General features: G+C 44.7%; 2 protein-coding genes across 2 annotated transcripts; both read left to right on the top strand.

Annotated features, from left to right (window-relative positions):
• Positions 1-126: 126 nt before the first annotated feature.
• samd1b (sterile alpha motif domain containing 1b) lies at positions 127-9577 on the top strand. Its single transcript, XM_068592546.1, has 7 exons — positions 127-1345; positions 2425-2641; positions 3441-3592; positions 5949-5997; positions 6097-6208; positions 7431-7545; positions 7659-9577. Exons 1-7 carry the CDS (start codon positions 161-163, stop codon positions 7800-7802), a joined length of 1974 nt encoding a protein of 657 aa, XP_068448647.1. The 5' UTR covers positions 127-160; the 3' UTR covers positions 7803-9577.
• A 509-nt stretch (positions 9578-10086) lies between these two features.
• Positions 10087-16719, top strand: zgc:136908 (Transitional endoplasmic reticulum ATPase). Its single transcript, XM_068592499.1, has 18 exons — positions 10087-10427; positions 10781-10892; positions 11035-11207; positions 11300-11442; positions 11571-11701; positions 12278-12409; positions 12532-12634; positions 12752-12885; positions 13069-13204; positions 13324-13436; positions 14200-14364; positions 14566-14688; positions 14781-14993; positions 15086-15264; positions 15368-15497; positions 15697-15855; positions 16158-16309; positions 16393-16719. Exons 1-18 carry the CDS (start codon positions 10405-10407, stop codon positions 16496-16498), a joined length of 2427 nt encoding a protein of 808 aa, XP_068448600.1. The 5' UTR covers positions 10087-10404; the 3' UTR covers positions 16499-16719.
• The last annotated feature ends 437 nt before the right edge of the window (positions 16720-17156 follow it).

Genomic DNA, 17156 nt, shown 5'->3' with positions numbered 1-17156 from the left:
ACAGCGTCACTTGTGAAACAGCAGAGGGGGAGGGGGAGGGGGAGGGGGAGCTGGGGTAGGAGGGGGGGGGGGGGGGGTAGAGAGAGAGAGAGAGAGAGAGAGAGAGAGAGAGAGAGAGAGAAAAAAGACGCACTCGGGCCGAACCCACCAGCAAGAGAAGATGTCCGAGCCCAATAAGTACAGAGAGTGGATTCTGGAGACAATCGACTCTCTCCGCTCGAGGAAAGCCCGTCCGGATCTGGAGAGGATTTGTCGAATGGTCCGGAGACGACACGGGTCTGACCCGGACCGAACCAGGACAGAACTAGAAAAACTGATACAAGAGCAGACGGTGCTCAAAGTTAGCTACAAGGGGTCCATATCGTACCGGAATGCGGCGAAGGTGCAGAGGAAAAGCAGAAAGAAGAGTGAGTTCACGGCCGCTGGCAGCGGCGGCGCGGAGGCAGCGAGGGAGCGGACCAAACACGAGCGTCTGAACAACAACGGCGACAGTGCGCACAGCTTCACCGACCAGGAGGAGGGCGAGGAGGACTCTGAGCCCAGCCCAAGTCCCCACACTCAGACACCAGCCAGCACCACCGACAAGGAGCTCAAGCCTGCCTCCAGCCCGAGTAGCGGAAACGGGTGCCTCGTTTGTGGCGCAACTACGGGCTGCGCTGTCGGGAGCGGCTGTAAAGAGGAGAAAGCAAGTGCACCGAGAGACAAGGGATTAGGACCGCAGGGAGCGGGGCACTGCCCGTCGCCCGGTCTCGGCCACACAACAAACGCGCACGACGGCGGCGATGCGAGCGGGACACCGCCGAGCCACGCCGCCGCGGCTCTGGGAGGAGGAGAGCCGTGTTTGTCAGGAGATGACACCCAGAACAAAACTTCCTCTGGGAGCGTCAGCAGCCTCCCGCAACCGCAGCAGAGGCAGAAGCAGACTGTGCCCCTCAAGCCCAAACTTCGAGTCGGAGGAGAGGGCGCCGCAACAGCGGGGGTCCACGCCAACTCCGACCTGGGCGACAGACTGGTGGCGTCTGTTCGCAGCCTGTCCGAGAGGAGCATCCGCGGGGGCGCCGCCGCCGCCGCCGCGACGAGAGGCCACATGAAGCCGCTCGGGCTGAAGGAGATTCTGGGCTATCTGAGCAGCCAGCACCGGCTGTCGGAGGAGAAGCTGACCCGAGGCAAAGTCAAAGTGGTCATGGAGAGAGAGGTGGCGAGGGGCAGACTGCGCAGGACCCGCTGCGGGAACATTACTCTCCCTCTGAGGGGGGTGGTGGTGGCGGAGGAGCCGATGCCGAAGAATGCGTCCGCTGACAGACTTGCGAAGAGCTCACTGCAGGACAAGCACACCGGGAAAAGGGTGGGCACTGCTAACTTAATATTTCCAACACGTCCCGGTAACACAGAGCGGGGAACGGCGCTGGCTTGACGGCTCGCCGAGGCGCGAGGAGCGGTTAAAATCACACCGGGACGCGCTCGGCTTTTTTTTTTTTTTTGCCAACATATGCTGGAGTCTATGTTAACCAGCATGTTTTTAGACCTTTTACACGCAGAAGTGTTTGAGAAGATCACGTTCAGGACGATTAATTGTTGCTTCTGTAAGCGCGTGCGTGCGTACGCGCGCGCGCGCGCGTGGGGCTCTGCTTGCTGCACAAAAGAAGGTGCGGGTGACACAAGGCACCCAGGATGAGCGCGCGCGCACCACAAAGAGCGCTCTCTGCATGGCGCGAGCCGGCTGTGTTGTCGTGTTGGCCACCTCGCTGTTTTTGGGGATCCTCGTAACATTTCATGTCGCTCGCAGGAACTTTAGAGCGCGCGGGGACACGGGGCCGCGGGACGCGGTGTTTGTGTTAACTTGAGACTCTCATGCGGGCGCTGCGCGGGCCGGCGGAGGACTGAGTCCCAAACAGCTGAGCATCCTGTGTGCGGTGCAACATCCCGCCTATAGGCTGCATATATATATATATATATATATATATATATATATATATATATATATATATATATATATATATATATATATATATATATATATATATATATATAAGAGATACATCTCTAAGCTATACATTTAGGCTGCATATGTACATTTGTGAGACACGAGTCCTTTGTTTTTCTCCACCCCTCTTTTATCCCCGCAGCTCTCGTTTCGAGTCTCATTACATCCTTTGTATCTTTTCGGAAACAGCCCGCTCTCCTCCCTCACTGGTGGGTGCAGTACTTGAGCAGGCTGCGGTCGGCGGCTTTTTTTAATTTCAGATTTCTATTTCCCCAAGTGGGCGGTGTTTGTCATCTAGCGTCTTCTTTTTGAGAGAGAGAGAGAGAGAGAGAGAGAGAGAGAGAGAGAGAGAGAGAGAGAGAGAGAGAGAGAGACTCAACGGGTGTTGTCCACATTGCTGCTGCTGCTTTGCCTTCACACAACTTTATCTGTCGTTGCAGCCACCGTCCGCTTCTCTTCTCCGGGAGTATGAGCCGATGGAAACAGCCAGTGAGGAAGAGGAACGGGGAGAGAAGGAGGAAGAGGAGGAGAATCCCCGGAGTTCTGATGAGGGGGCGGGAGGACTATCCCCGGTAGTTATGACAACGGAACCAGAGCTCATTGAGAAACCCACAGAAGACGTTGAGGTCCGGACCGCGTCACAGCAGCAGGCCGGAGGTGTGTGTGCGCGTGCATGTACGCGCGGCCGAGACCGGCTGATTAAAGGTCCTAATTATCACGAGTAACCTTCTGCTGGTAACCCCACTACTATCATGACTGTTACAGGCTGCTGCTGCACATACTGAGCGCTGAGTTTTGTTTTGTTTTTGCCTTTGAAATGAATTCTTGTTTCGTAAGAACCATATTGAGCCACACCCCGAAGAGGTTAATTAGTTCATATCTTCTAAACGCAATGAGATATCAAGAAAGTTTGATCACATTGAGCCAACAATGATCCCCCGAAAGTTTTGTAAGAATTGACCAAGTGTTTAGGAGAACTTGGGAAAAAAACAGTTTTTCACAAAATTCAAAATGGCAGAAAATCTAAGTAGGCGGAGCTTAAAGGTCTCATTCTGTTTTTTTGTAGAGCAGGTCCACCTGGACATGTGTGCCAAATTTCAAGTCAATCCGACATAGGTGGCAAAAATAGATAGCTTTCACATCCAAAGGTGAGGCTACGGAGCAAATTTTTTTGACTTTTTTCTGACACCCCATTAAGATTGTCATTTTTGCCAATTCAGAGAGGTGTGGCAATTTTGAATGGTGTATGTATATCCCGAGCCCCTAGTTTGTCCAGGCAATGTGGAACTATAACGAGAAAATAAATAAATAAATAAACATTTGAGTTTCAATAGGTCCTCCGTCCTGACGTTGTCAGCGGCTCGGGTCCTAATAATGATGATAATACAAGTGATAGTAACGATAATGCCATTAATACAAGTCAGAAGTTGTCTCTAATCTTCTCTCCGTTCCATAGGTTCGGCTGCTGGTCTCACAGAGACGCGTGGGCTTGATTCCCTCACCAAGGCGTCACGTCTACCTGTTCAGGGAGCTTCCCTGTCACAGTGTAACAGCGGCCACTTGGAGGACAAAGCCGTTGTCTCTGATCTGCAACATGTGGAGACACAAGTAAGTGTGAGAATGTGCATCTGTCCTGTTGGTTTTCATTGTTGGATGATGTCCTTAAAGCGTCAAACTTACTCCAATCATGCAACTCAAGAGTCTGACCAGCCATTGTTGTCATCTCAATACTTCTGTCTTTAATAAAGCTGAACCATATGTTTCATCTAATTATGAAGAATAGCCCTTTTAGTATGATACCATTTTATTATACATACTTTATTATTTAATTATTGATAATGATGCATTCACGTGTCTGACATTGTAGCTGGTCAAAACAGTGACAAATCTTTGTTTTTTACCGTTATACTATTTGTAAAATATTTTCTCCTGAATTGTAGTAAAATATAAAGTAGCATAAAATGTATAGAAATACTCAAATAAACTGCTGAAGTACAAGATTTTAGTAAATATATATTATTATTTTCCACAGCTGTTGGAAAAGTGAGCCTGTAAGATGTTTTCTGTCTAGAATATTTTCCAAGGGCTCTTTTCAATACATCATTACCTTCTCAATTATGATTTTCTGCACACCTGCATTAACTATAACCAGGGTCAGAGGAATGTAATGTATTTCAATTAGGTAATGACAGAGGTCAAAATTGTTCTTGATGTCTGTAATCTGTGACTGTTTCACTCTCAAATATTGATTTTACCTCCATATTTTGACACGTTAACACACAGCCGTGATTCATCCGACACAAAGTTGATCTTTAAGCTTTTTTTTTTTTTTTTATCACACACCTATGTTTTCTGTGGCATCTTCAAAAGTTGCTGTTTGGAGTAAATTGAAGGAGAAGCAGTGATTGCAATGAGCAGCGATGTGAAGGTACGACAGCTCAACAGACAAACATGGTGTGTTCCAAGTTCAAACCTTTTTCAAAGGAAAAAAAGAAGAAAAGAAATGAAAGCGAAAGCTAAATATTTATTTGATTTCAGAGTAAAAGTAAATTGGCTTTGATGGAAAACATGAAATATAAGTAACCAGATCAGCTAACTTTGGTTAAGGTATGGTTTTAGGTACATCTATATCTGTGCATTTTTGTGTCAGGTTTTGTGGAAAATGTATTGCATTATGTAAGCAAAGTGCATCTTGGGATATTGAAAAGTACCCAGTGGAGTTTTATTTTTTCAAACAAACATAGTTATACTTATTGAACTGTTTCCCACCAAAATGCATTGTGGGTTACCATGAGGCCTAATACAGCGTTGAATGCATTTCCTTACACATAAAGCAACAGTCAAGCCATTGTTGTTTTTGTTTACATCCAAGTTTACTTATTAGCGTCATTTTCCCGCTGCTTTTGTTGGCGCTTTGCTACATTTCTTGGCACATTACTGCCACCAACTGTTGATCAACCATGTCAAACCAAAACTGAACAGTGTCACCTGCGTGTGCACACTACAAAACAGGGACAACAACACTAGCTGTCTACATTTGTTTGGGGTATCTTTAAGTGAAAAGGCATTGTTCTGTGTGATAGTATTTTTCTTTTTCATCTCCGGCTCATGACAGCCAGTAACGAGAGACAGCACGGGCGAAAAGAAAAATGAAACTGATCAAGTTGATTGTCCGCTACTTACATCAAGGCAATTATTTTTGAAATCTCAGGTTTAATGTGCAATCAAGGCATTATCTTCTCAAATATGTGTTAATTTATGTGTTAAAGAATATTGGATAAAGCCAGGTTTCAATTCGTTTATATGGGAAATCTACAAACGCAAATAGACAAAATCATCAAATAAACCCCGAAATGTGTACCTCCAATGTTTTCTTTCCAATTGTCTGTTATGAAAGCAAAATCGAACAAAATCTAAAAATGTTGATTTGGCCTCTAGCGTCTCCCTTTAAAGTGCAGCGTCTGTATTTTTCAACGTGGACCTTTACTTTCCCATGTTTTCTCGCATTGCATTCACATCAACGTTAAAAATGCAGCCGTGACATTACAAATATTCTGGGTAAAACTAAGCTAGGCTTTCTGCACTCCAACACCAGCACTTCTCTCTCACACTCTCATTCACGTTTCCACCGTTGTCTGCTGGCATCAAGTCACACGACACAACAACAACAACAACAACAACAACAAACAGACCCGATCGTGTGAAAGGTAAAGAAGAACATATATTCCTCTGTTGGATGCTTTCCACAATGTAGTCAGACACTTTTGTCTTGATGCATCTCAACACCATCGGCTCCTTTAATCCTTGAGTTTTAATGGAGCCTGTATCACTCCGATGCTTTCAACAGGATTGTTCCCCTGTATCTAGTGACTTTGACTTGTTCACGGGCAGGTCTCATTCTTTTTTTTGTCACGCTCAACTATTTGCTTCTTTGTTTGACCCCCGCTCTTCCCTCCACATCAAGAGCCAGATGCAGGAGGACAGAATCAACCGCACCTGCTCAGACTTTAACAGTGAGTGTAACAGATAATCTCAAAATGTCTGTGTGTATTTGTGTTCGGTGGCTCGCGGTGGTGACAGGTAATCCGACTGCTTTGTTGTCTCCGCCGTAGACGTGGCGTCTAAAACGGAGGTCGGCGTGTCATCCTGCCTGCTCACACCCACCGCGTCTCCGAGAGACTCCGGCACGCCAGAAGAACCAGGGATAAACGGAGGAGGAGGAGGGTGAGTACAGCGGAGATGCTGGAGACACGGAAGACACTGAAGACACATGTTCATTCGGTTGGCTTGCTTCTGGATCTGTTACGAGCTCTGTTTCAGTAAAGAGAGTTTCTCACTTCACTGTTGTCTGGCTCTGTGAGGTTAATTTCAATTTTAACATCCAATAAATCACCATCAGGCATTTTGTGTTTTCTCTGCAATGTGAAACTCAAGATAGCTCTTTCCCTGACTGTGTAACCTACAACCAGCAGGAACAGATGTAAAGGGCCACTTGGGGGGCAGCGTAAACAAGTTGGGAACGGATCATGGATGTCTCATCGCCTTTAAAATTGACACGGCGAAGTTGTTAGCAAACGGTTGCTTATTTTCTCACCCTGCAGTTACAAAGCAACGTCAATCTGCAACCTGATGAATCTAAGAGCAAATTAACTCCTGAGGGAAATATCTGTTTCTTTAGCAGTTAAATGCTCCATTGTGTCCAGCGCCTACTCTTTAACTGTGTCTGTCTGCAGTTTGGCGCTCATCAGCTCGAGGACAGTGATTTTAACAGATGTCTTTATCCTATAAAGGGGTGAGAGTAAACTAAAATGTTAAAGTTGAAGCAAAACAGTGAGCTGAAACCAAAGCTGAGGGAAGCTGCAGATACCAAGTGAATATCTATGATCGACCCCTTTCCCATCGTCAAACTAATACATTTTTTTTTTAATTTTTTATTAAGGCAAGTACACAAAAATACAGTGCAATTGTGATACATTTAACATTTTTCTAACCCCCCCTCCCCCCAAGCATTCAAGTCAACAGTATCATTCTTCTTCCCCGACCAACAAAAAAAATAAAAATAAACTCTTAATTTAGGATAAATGAAACTAATACACAAACACATTGTTAATGTGAACATTTTGAAACAAAGTCCGAGCATTTAATATTAATCATAACTTAATATCTAATTCTCCAGTTTGCACTAACAATGATACTGTAGAGCTCAAGGTTCATGGTTCGATTTATCCATCAGTGAAAACAAGGAAATCACATTGTCACATTCTAACAGGACAGACTTTAATACCATCAAAGGGGAATGAACAACCATTAAACCCTGCATAAAAACTAAACTACATGTCTTAATTAAACTGTCAACTGCGACATCATTTTACGATTTACGTTTACGATTTCAACATCCCCCGCACGTGTTGTAATGAGCAAACCGGCCTCTTCCTCATCTCCCTAGGTTTGTGAAGTCTGAGGAGGCCAGCGGCGGCCCTGTGGACTGGACAGTGTCTGATGTGGTCAGTTATTTCACAGCAGCAGGTTTCCCTGAGCAGGCTGCTGCCTTCAGGACCCAGGTGAGCCTGCAATCCCTGTAATGAACACTAGAGGCCGCCATAGACAGTGTCAATGTACCTTCAACAGTTGTAACCTTCATCTCCTGCCCACTTTGCTTTACTCTCTTCATTAGGAAATCGATGGCAAGTCTCTTCTCCTCATGCAGCGCAACGATGTTTTAACTGGCCTGTCAATCAGACTTGGGCCCGCCCTCAAGATCTATGAGCGTCATGTGAAGGTCCTGCAGAAAACACACTTTGAGGATGACGACTGTTAATGACTGTTACGTCTGTATCTACACATAGCTCAAGTAATCCTATAAGAATGCATGCAGGATATATAGACTTCACTTTTCATCTCATGTAGAACACCAGACACACACACACACACACACACACACACACACATCCATCAGGGTCAGGAGCAGGGAGACTATACGTCACTCCACTTCACCGTGGGTCTACACACAGACACACACACACACACACACCAGTTTCTTTTCATCTGACCCTCTAAACTGATCAGACTGAATGGGCAACAAGGATTTTCTACCAAACAGAGCACAAATTAAGGGACAAAACAGATCTTACAATTTTGAGGTGCAGATGTTAAAAATAAAGTAAATGCAATTTTTCTTTTTTTTATTTACAACGATCAAGCACTTTGCCATTTCTTGACCATACTTTGCAAAATGTTGTGTTTTTTTAACTGTTGTTTCTTGCGGATCTTGATGCACATTTTGAAAGAGGTCGTGGTTATTCTGTGTTAAAGTACATTTCCTTTTTTGAGGCTTTAATTCAAAGGTTTCTCTCTTGTGGGTGCGTGTTTGTCATCGTACACAAACTGTGTGTGTGTGTGTGTGTGTAAAGGCGCGAGGGAGGATGTTGGATTAAGCAGAAACATATTAGAAATTGAGCAGATGAAAAACATTTGCAGAAGCTGGATGGACTCGTCACAGTCCTCCTGTATATATATCGGGAGAAAACCCGGTGCAGGGTTCACGACCTTGCGCAAACGGTTGTTGGTCAAAGCAATAAGTTGATATCTCCTCCTCGATGTTTGAGAGGTTGTTGGCTCGTGTGAGCTCTCAGATCAACAGGTTGTTTTTTTGTCTGGAAAACGATCAAATTGTTAAAAATGTTTCGAAGCAGAGCAAACCATGCCGTGTTCTGGCCTCTGCATCAGGGGCCGGGTTCACCAAGACAGACTTTGACTGTGGCTTTAAAATCAGTCGGACTTCAGAAGGACATCAGAATTCATCCGTAGGGACAAATTTACAATAAATTGTGAGTAAATTATGCCATGCTTTTTTCTTTTTTCTGTCATTTGGTGCCACTGGCCAGCAGGTGTCACGGATTGTTACCATGGAAAATGGCCTTTCAGTTCATAGTTGGCCTGGGGGCTAAACTCTACAGTCAGGAATATCTTTGTGAAACCGGCCTCAAAGACTGGTGCAGACATTTTGATTAAACCGGCCGGCTGACCGGTCTGGAATCAGCAGAACAATCAACTCGGGCTGAAAGTGTAAATATATTGAAAATAAGGCAATTTAATACATCGGCCTCCATCTTTAAATGAATGAAAACAATGATCTAACTGAAAGAGTTTTTTACCAGTCAAACTTTAAATAACAAATGCTGTGACATGACCGCACAACTCATTCCCAGCACCACTCTGCCTACATTCCAGGTGTGGCATCTCTTTTGTGCATGCCATATCAAATTACTTTGTATGTTTATATTTCTGTATTCAGCATATTGGTTTCATTTTGTGATTGTTTTCCATCCACTCTCCACATCAACGTTTCTTTGTGCATTCAAACCTTTTCTACCTCTCTTCCCTCGTTTTCCTCATTTTCTTTGCAACCTCCATCAACATATGTTCAGGTTGTTACACTATAGTCTACGCTGCATGTTTGGGTGTTCGCTGTCAGCGTTCAGATCATTTCATTGTCATTAGTTAAATCTGTAGGAGGGGACAGCTGTGTTCTCACAACAGCGAATGTACAGTGTGTCTACTACGCCCTCTTTGTGTGTCTGAAGTTACATGTGAAAGGACAATTTTAGTAATAAAAGTTTGAATCAAAAGTTCAAAACACCACAATGTGTCCATTCTGAGCGTGTGCAAACAAATGTTGCATGCGTGCACATTACAAACAGTGTTTGTGTATGATTTCCTTCACTTGGCAGCTGCGTGTGTGTCTGTATGCATCAGACACACATGTGCGTAATAAGTGTGAGCGAGGAAATCCAACCACACAGCAGCCGGGTTCCCCTCAGTCACAGCGACCAGGAGTTGCAGGAGGAAAGACAAGAAAAGAAAAGACTATCCAAATGAGACAGACTATAAGTCTGTTCTTTTGGAAAATAAGTTCAATACACCATTTATTTTGACAGTATTTGTAAGTCGGAAAGCGTTCTCCATGTGCCTGCATTTGCTGGTAAGAAGCAGGGGGAGGAGGGAATATCCCGCTATATCCGTCCTGGGACACTCTCCAACGTAAGTGCTTATTACAGATATGTGTGTGAGTGTACGAAAGTGTTTGTGCGTGCATGTAATGCGGTTACAAATACAACATATTTATAACTCACTGATCAACAGATAGACTGCAGCTCCCACAAACATGGTGGTTCTAGGCAACAGAGGAAAGAGAAGCGGCTGAGACTCTCTCCATGAGGAACACCAGGGCTTCTGGAAAAGACCAAAACCACAACAACGCCGGTCAGATCCAGCAGAAACTGAAACCATTGGCACCGATCCCCGCCGGAGTCAGACCACACGAGATCGGCTGCTGGACACATCGCAGTAAACAACTGCGGAGAACAGTGAGGGAGCAGATCTTGGTGTGAGAGCATCTGACCAGACAAAGGAGAGCAGTCATGCCAGGCTCAGGAGGAGCAGAGTGAGTGTTCAGTTGTGTTGTGTGTGTGTGTGTGTGTGTGTGTGTGTGTGTGTGTGTGTGTGTGTGTGTGTGTGTGTGTGTGTGTGTGTGATCTTTTTACATGTTGCTTCATATTGTGCAAATTGCACATGCAGTTGATCAAGCTTTTAAAACTACAGCATATGTTTTACATCACCTCAAAACTATTGCTGATAAGTGCACAAGATTTTTTTCGTTTTTTTTTGGTGTACAGGCCTATGTAGTTGCTACTCGCTGAGCCAAAGAGAGTCTAAATACAGCTCAGTGTCACATGAGGAAATAAGAGCTAGTGCAAAGTCTGCATGAGCGTCATTTTGTGTCTCTTGTTTTTGAAGCTCAAAGGGAGAAGATTTCTCCACTGCCATCCTGAAGCAGAAACACAGACCTAACAGACTCGTTGTGGACGAAGCGCTCAATGAAGACAGCAGCATTATCAGCCTGTCACAGGTCTGTGGACGGGACTGAAAAACACACACACACACACACACACACACACACACACACACACACACACACACACACACACACACACACATATATATATTCTAGTATGTTTGTATTTCTTCTGAGAATTCTGTGTTTGCACCAGAATAAGACGGAGGAGCTGCAGCTCTTCCGGGGGGACACGGTGGTGTTGAGAGGGAAGAAGCGTCGCCAGACGGTGTGCATTGTCCTGAACGATGACACCTGCGGGTGTGAGAGAATACGCATGACTCGCGTGACGCGCACCAACCTGCGCGTCCGGCTCGGTGATGTCATCAGGTAGATTTCACTTTTTGTGCCTGAGTGTGTGGAATGGAGTTACATGTGAGGTTTGACAGTATGAAATGACCAGGATGTGTGCGCTTCCACAGCATTCATGCCTGCCCCGACATCAAGTACGGGAAAAAGATCCACGTCCTTCCTATAGATGACACCATCGAGGGCCTGACAGGAAACCTCTTTGATGTTTTCCTCAAACCTTATTTTCTGGAGTCTTACCGGCCCATACATAAAGGTACTGCAACTCCTTTATATCACAGTAAAACAGCTCTGTTCACTTGAGCGTGGTATCGCCTCACTATCATCTCGAACCCCCTGAGATGTCCCTTCATGTGGTGACTTTCTTTAAATCTGTGTTGCCAGGTGACATCTTCTTGGTGAGGGGAAGCATGCGGGCGGTCGAGTTCAAGGTGGTGGAGACTGACCCCGACCCTCACTGCATCGTTGCCCCAGACACTGTCATCTACTGCGAGGGGGAGCCAATCAAAAGAGAGGTCTGTGAGGGATTAAGATTGTGTGCCAGCCAATTTTATACTACAACACTAATTTAATCGGGAAAAAAAAGCCTTATTCTGGTGTAAGACATGTACAGTTCTGTTTGTTATAACAGGAAACGATCCGAGGCGTGTACCTACAGACAATTATTTCAAATTTTAAAAAGTATTTATTATTATTCAGTTTGTTGTTCATTTTCTAAACTGTTGTTAAGTTCACTGCATGATCATCTTTGATATTTTGTCACTATTTTACCCAGCTCCCAGTCACTCTGTCATCCACAGCTCATTGCATTGGAGAACCTCCATGAACACCACACTTAAAAATATGGGAATTTCCATCTGTGTGTTGGTCTTCTACGTGGTGTCATTTTTCGATTGTGAAAGATCTACATATTGGAAACCGGGTGAAAATATGTCTGTATGAATGTTGTAGCTGTGACACAAGGTGAGACCTGATGCCCCATGCAGTAGGTCTGCTCCATCGCATCTGCAGACCAATGAAGTAAACTAAAGCTTGTTATCTCATGAGTGAAAATGAACTCAACCAGGTCTGAATCTTGCATATTGTGACAGGACGAGGAGGAGAGCCTTAATGAAATCGGCTACGACGACATCGGAGGCTGTCGGAAGCAGCTCGCCCAGATCAAAGAGATGGTGGAGCTTCCTCTGAGACACCCTGGCCTTTTCAAAGCCATAGGAGTCAAGGTGTCACACACACACACACACACACACACACACACACTAACCATGACCCCATCCACTCTTATTTCTGCTTCCTCTGATTCTAACATTTTATGACTTGCGTGTTGTCCCCTCCCCTCTTTCAGCCCCCCAGAGGCATCCTGCTGTACGGCCCTGCAGGCACAGGGAAGACCCTGGTGGCCCGGGCGGTAGCCAATGAAACTGGTGCCTTCTTCTTCCTCATCAACGGTAAGGCTTTTAGCTGATCCTGCTCTTGCACAGTGAGAAACCTTCACACATTGGTACTCTTATTGATCTGTGTGGGATGAACGGTGCTTTACATGCTGTGCATTATTCCGTGACAAGGTCCAGAGATCATGAGCAAGCTGGCGGGAGAGTCAGAGAGCAACTTAAGGAAGGCGTTTGAGGAGGCGGAGAAAAGCGCTCCAGCGATCATCTTTATTGATGAGCTGGACTCTATCGCTCCCAAGAGAGAGAAGGTAAACATTGGAGAATGGGCCTAAAAAAAATGCATTTATCATATACAGCTCTGTATGTGCAGAAACTCTCTGGAAGCACTGTCCAATAGAGAGAGTTTCTTTTCTCTGAATGCAGAATACAAGGAAACATGTAAAAAAAACATGTTTGCCTGTAACTTTGTGTGTGTTTGTGTGTGTGTGTAGACCCACGGTGAAGTGGAGAGACGTATAGTCTCCCAGCTCCTGACCCTGATGGATGGCTTGAAGCAAAGGGCTCATGTAGTTGTCATGGCAGCTACAAACCGACCAAATAGCATTGACCCTGCCCTGAGACGCTTTGGTCAGGACACACACACACACACACACACACACACACACACACACACACACACACACACACACACACACACACACACACACACACACTAATCACATGCTAACGGTGATGTGTCTCTCCAGGCAGGTTTGACCGGGAGATTGACATTGGAATCCCTGATTCGACTGGCAGACTGGAGATTCTGCAGATTCACACCAAAAACATGAAATTGGCCGATGACATCGACCTGGAGATGGTGAGGACGTGTAGCAGCCTGGGTCAAAAGCAACATAAATGACTGTTTTCCATTCTCTTATAATTGAAGCTTAAAAAAAAAAGTATTCTTTCAGCAAAAACATCAGACATAGCGATGTGGCCGATGGATTTATTGAGAAAGTGATTGGCGGATTAATTGAAGAGAAAAATAATCGTTATTTCCAGCTCTCATGGAAATTGATTAATGACGTGTGCTGAGCTATCCTGAAACAGGATTACCTTTTGGCCAAATACTTTTATTTGATGAGAATATTATTTTTGTAATAATATTATAACGTTTTCCGCATAAAACTCAAGAAGAAGAAATATTAAATGTTTTTTTTATAGTAACTGTACTACTGTCTTCCCTGAGATAAAAGTTGGAGTGAGTTTGAATTGTGAGCATTTCTTTCTTGTGAATTAACTTTAGGTCAAATCTGTTGCAATGTACATGATATTCACTTTATTTCTGTATTCAGCGCATTATATAATTATTTAGTAAATAGTATAACCAAAATTAAAAAATAAATAAATAAATAAAAGTACTTTGTGAAAAGGTAAGACAGGAAGTGTGACCAATTCCTAATAAAATTATACAATTATGCACCTTTAAACTTGGTTTCAGTGTTGAAAAAAGGAGCTATACAAAACAAAACCTTCAGCAAGCACACTACCTTCTGATGGCATCCATCCTAAACTTGATATGCATGTGTGCTGTTTATTGAATTAATATTAATGTCTCTGAGCTATTTAACATATCTCAGATTGCCAAAGAGACCCACGGCCATGTAGGCGCCGACGTGGCTGCTTTGTGCTCAGAAGCTGCTCTGCAAGCAATCCGCAAGAAGATGATCCTCATAGACCTAGAGGACGAATCCATCGATGCTGAGCTGCTCAACTCACTGAATGTCAGCATGGATGACTTCCAGGTGTGCACACTCATGCACGCAAATACACACATCAACTGATGTATGTTCTCCCAGACTGTATATGATTGTATTAATACTCCTTTAAAACACAACTGTGCATCTCATTTGAAACCACACAATGAACACTAAATGTGAACATTTCTAAATGAATGAAGAGAGATGCAGGTCCTTTCCTTATCGCTCATCATGTCCTCCCCTCAGTGGGCTCTGAGTCAGAGCAACCCTTCAGCTCTGAGAGAAACCGTCGCAGAGGTGCCTCAGGTGAACTGGGCTGATGTCGGCGGACTGGAGGAGGTCAAGAGAGAACTGCAAGAGCTTGTTCAGGTAGAAGAAACCCTCGCACACTCACGCTACCAGACTCTGCACACACCTACACAAGCGCCACTAACAACCCCACCTATCTTTACTCTCCTCAGTACCCTGTTGAGTATCCGGACAAGTTCCTGAAGTTCGGCATGACTCCATCTCGTGGAGTATTGTTCTACGGCCCTCCAGGCTGTGGGAAAACCCTGCTGGCGAAGGCTATTGCCAACGAGTGCCAAGCAAACTTCATCTCCATCAAAGGACCCGAGATGCTCACCATGTGGTTTGGAGAATCGGAGGCAAATGTCAGAGACGTGTTTGATAAGGTGAGAGCAGAGAAAGGAACGAACAATGGATGATTGCGGGAGGATCGACGCTTGTTTCTCCCTGTAACTTTGCTGGCCTTCTCTGTCTTCAGGCCAGGCAGGCGGCCCCCTGCATCTTGTTTTTTGACGAGTTAGACTCCATTGCCAAATCCAGAGGAGGCGGAGGTGGGGATGGAAGTGGTGCAGCTGACAGAGTCATCAATCAGATACTCACAGAGATGGACGGCATGTCGGACAAAAAAAACGTGTTCATTATTGGCGCCACAAACAGGTGCACATGCGGGAATTTGTATTTAATGACTGTGGTTTAAGAGGGCAGCACACTGGAAGTAATGATTCTCATCTCACCTCCTTTACACCTCTTGTCACACCAGACCAGACATCATCGACTCGGCCATCCTGCGGCCGGGCCGCTTGGACCAGCTCATCTACATCCCACTCCCGGACAAACCATCTCGCTCGGCAATCCTGAACGCCAACCTGCGCAAGTCCCCTATTGCACGAGTTAGTGATACACACACACATGGAGATGAATTTCTCTGTAAAATATCTTTCTCATATACGCAAGAGAGAGAACACAAAATGAAACGTTGGTCAGTCCCTTTATACAATGGTCATGGTGGTCAAATATATTGAAGTATTTGTTGTGAGGTACGTTTCGCTTTCTCTTTGCTCTTGCTCCTTCTTTCTCTTCTTCCTGTAGGATGTGAATCTGGACTATCTGTCTGGCATCACGGAGGGTTTCTCCGGAGCTGACCTGACAGAGATCTGCCAGCGCGCCTGTAAGCTGGCGATCCGCGAGGCCATCGAGGCCGAGATCAAGGCTGAGCGTCAGAGGCAGAACAGATCAGACGTCCCCATGGTCAGACTGCCAGGCTTTTACAGAGCTGCCTATTGATTATTAACACCATGCTATAATGTATTAAACAGGAGACTGACTTTTTTTTAACACACACACATGCACTACTCCTTAAAGCAGGACCAGGCAGTGTGTGTGCTAAGTACATAAAGAGACTCTGTAAGATAAAAAAGAAGAAAAAAAAAGAAGTTCCTTAAAGGGCGGCTGCGAGTTTATAAAATTCTCAGCCTTTGGACTGGGAACACACACAAACATTGTGTACAGTTTCCACATGAGGTCCTTATAATGTGTTTCTCTGCCTGCAGGAGGAAAACTTTGATCCAGTCCCCGAGATCAGGAAGGACCACTTTGAAGAGGCGATGCAATTTGCTCGTCGCTCTGTCAGTGACAATGACATCCGCAAATATGAAATGTTTGCTCAAACTCTGCAGCAGAGCCGAGGTTTTGGAAACTTCAGGTACATATCATGAAAGATCAACTATGTCACAGAAAATGTAGTCTTGGATTCTTCAAGACTCAATCTTTTTTTCCCCTACCTAGGTTCCCCTCTGCTACTGGTAACAGGTCTGAAGGTCAGGGGTCAGGCTCTGGGTCAGGAAGGCAAAATCTGGACAGAGAGGAAGGCAATGACGATCTCTATCAGTGACAACAAAACTCATCATATAGTTGAAGAGCTGCTAGAACATTTTTGTTTTGTGATGATGCTATAATATTTAATGGAAAAACTAATCGCATGTAAGCCAGTGATGAAATAATAAATGTGTCTTGGGGTTTTCACACTGCATTTTTTTGCAATATGAAAGTTGTGTAAATTTTGTGTACATGGGAGTTTAAAATGTGATGAATAAACAAATGTACTCTCTTGTACTGATTGCAGTGGTTTTGTGCAGGTATGGGGCACGCTGGCTCACTGTCACACTCTCATGGCTTAACTGAGACACTTGAATATCACCATTGTTAATGTTATCAGAAATAACACAACTTTACATAGTCTTAGTTTGACCTGCTAAAGGGTTGAGGTACTAGCTACATGCCATTCATGTCAATAAAGTTCTCTAAAACATCACCAATAGTATATTTTAGTAGTGTGAAACTAATGCATTATGTTCTCTTAGTGATTTTTAAAAAAAAATGTAGGTGTAGTGTAGGAGCCAAATGGGAGCACATTGTTACTATGTATGTACACTGGGTGGCGCTGTTCGGTTCCACTATATAACTAATTAAAACAGGATTGACTGCAGGTGTCAGACCCCGGAGAGGGCACATGTTTTTGACCGCTTCAACAACACTGCGCCGGCTCGAGC

This window comes from Clinocottus analis, unplaced genomic scaffold, assembly GCF_023055335.1.
Source record: "Clinocottus analis isolate CAN_PGR_092001 unplaced genomic scaffold, fCliAna1.0.p SCAF_27, whole genome shotgun sequence".
NCBI lineage: Eukaryota > Metazoa > Chordata > Actinopteri > Perciformes > Cottidae > Clinocottus > Clinocottus analis.
Note: the sequence above shows the minus strand (reverse complement) of the source record. Positions and strands in the feature narration are given on the sequence as shown.

What these genes read in the sequence shown, in the direction of transcription:
- zgc:136908 (XM_068592499.1), top strand. Translation starts at nt 10,405, where the DNA reads ATGCCAGGCTCAGGAGGAGCAGA. An exon ending in TTACCGGCCCATACATAAAG is followed by an intron (nt 11,443 to 11,570) that starts GTACTGCAACTC and finishes CTGTGTTGCCAG; the next exon opens with GTGACATCTTCTTGGTGAGG. An exon ending in AACTGCAAGAGCTTGTTCAG is followed by an intron (nt 14,689 to 14,780) that starts GTAGAAGAAACC and finishes TACTCTCCTCAG; the next exon opens with TACCCTGTTGAGTATCCGGA.
- samd1b (XM_068592546.1), top strand. Translation starts at nt 161, where the DNA reads ATGTCCGAGCCCAATAAGTACAGAGAGTGGATTCTGGAGACAATCGAC. An exon ending in CACCTGCTCAGACTTTAACA is followed by an intron (nt 5,998 to 6,096) that starts GTGAGTGTAACA and finishes TCTCCGCCGTAG; the next exon opens with ACGTGGCGTCTAAAACGGAG. An exon ending in ATAAACGGAGGAGGAGGAGG is followed by an intron (nt 6,209 to 7,430) that starts GTGAGTACAGCG and finishes TCATCTCCCTAG; the next exon opens with GTTTGTGAAGTCTGAGGAGG.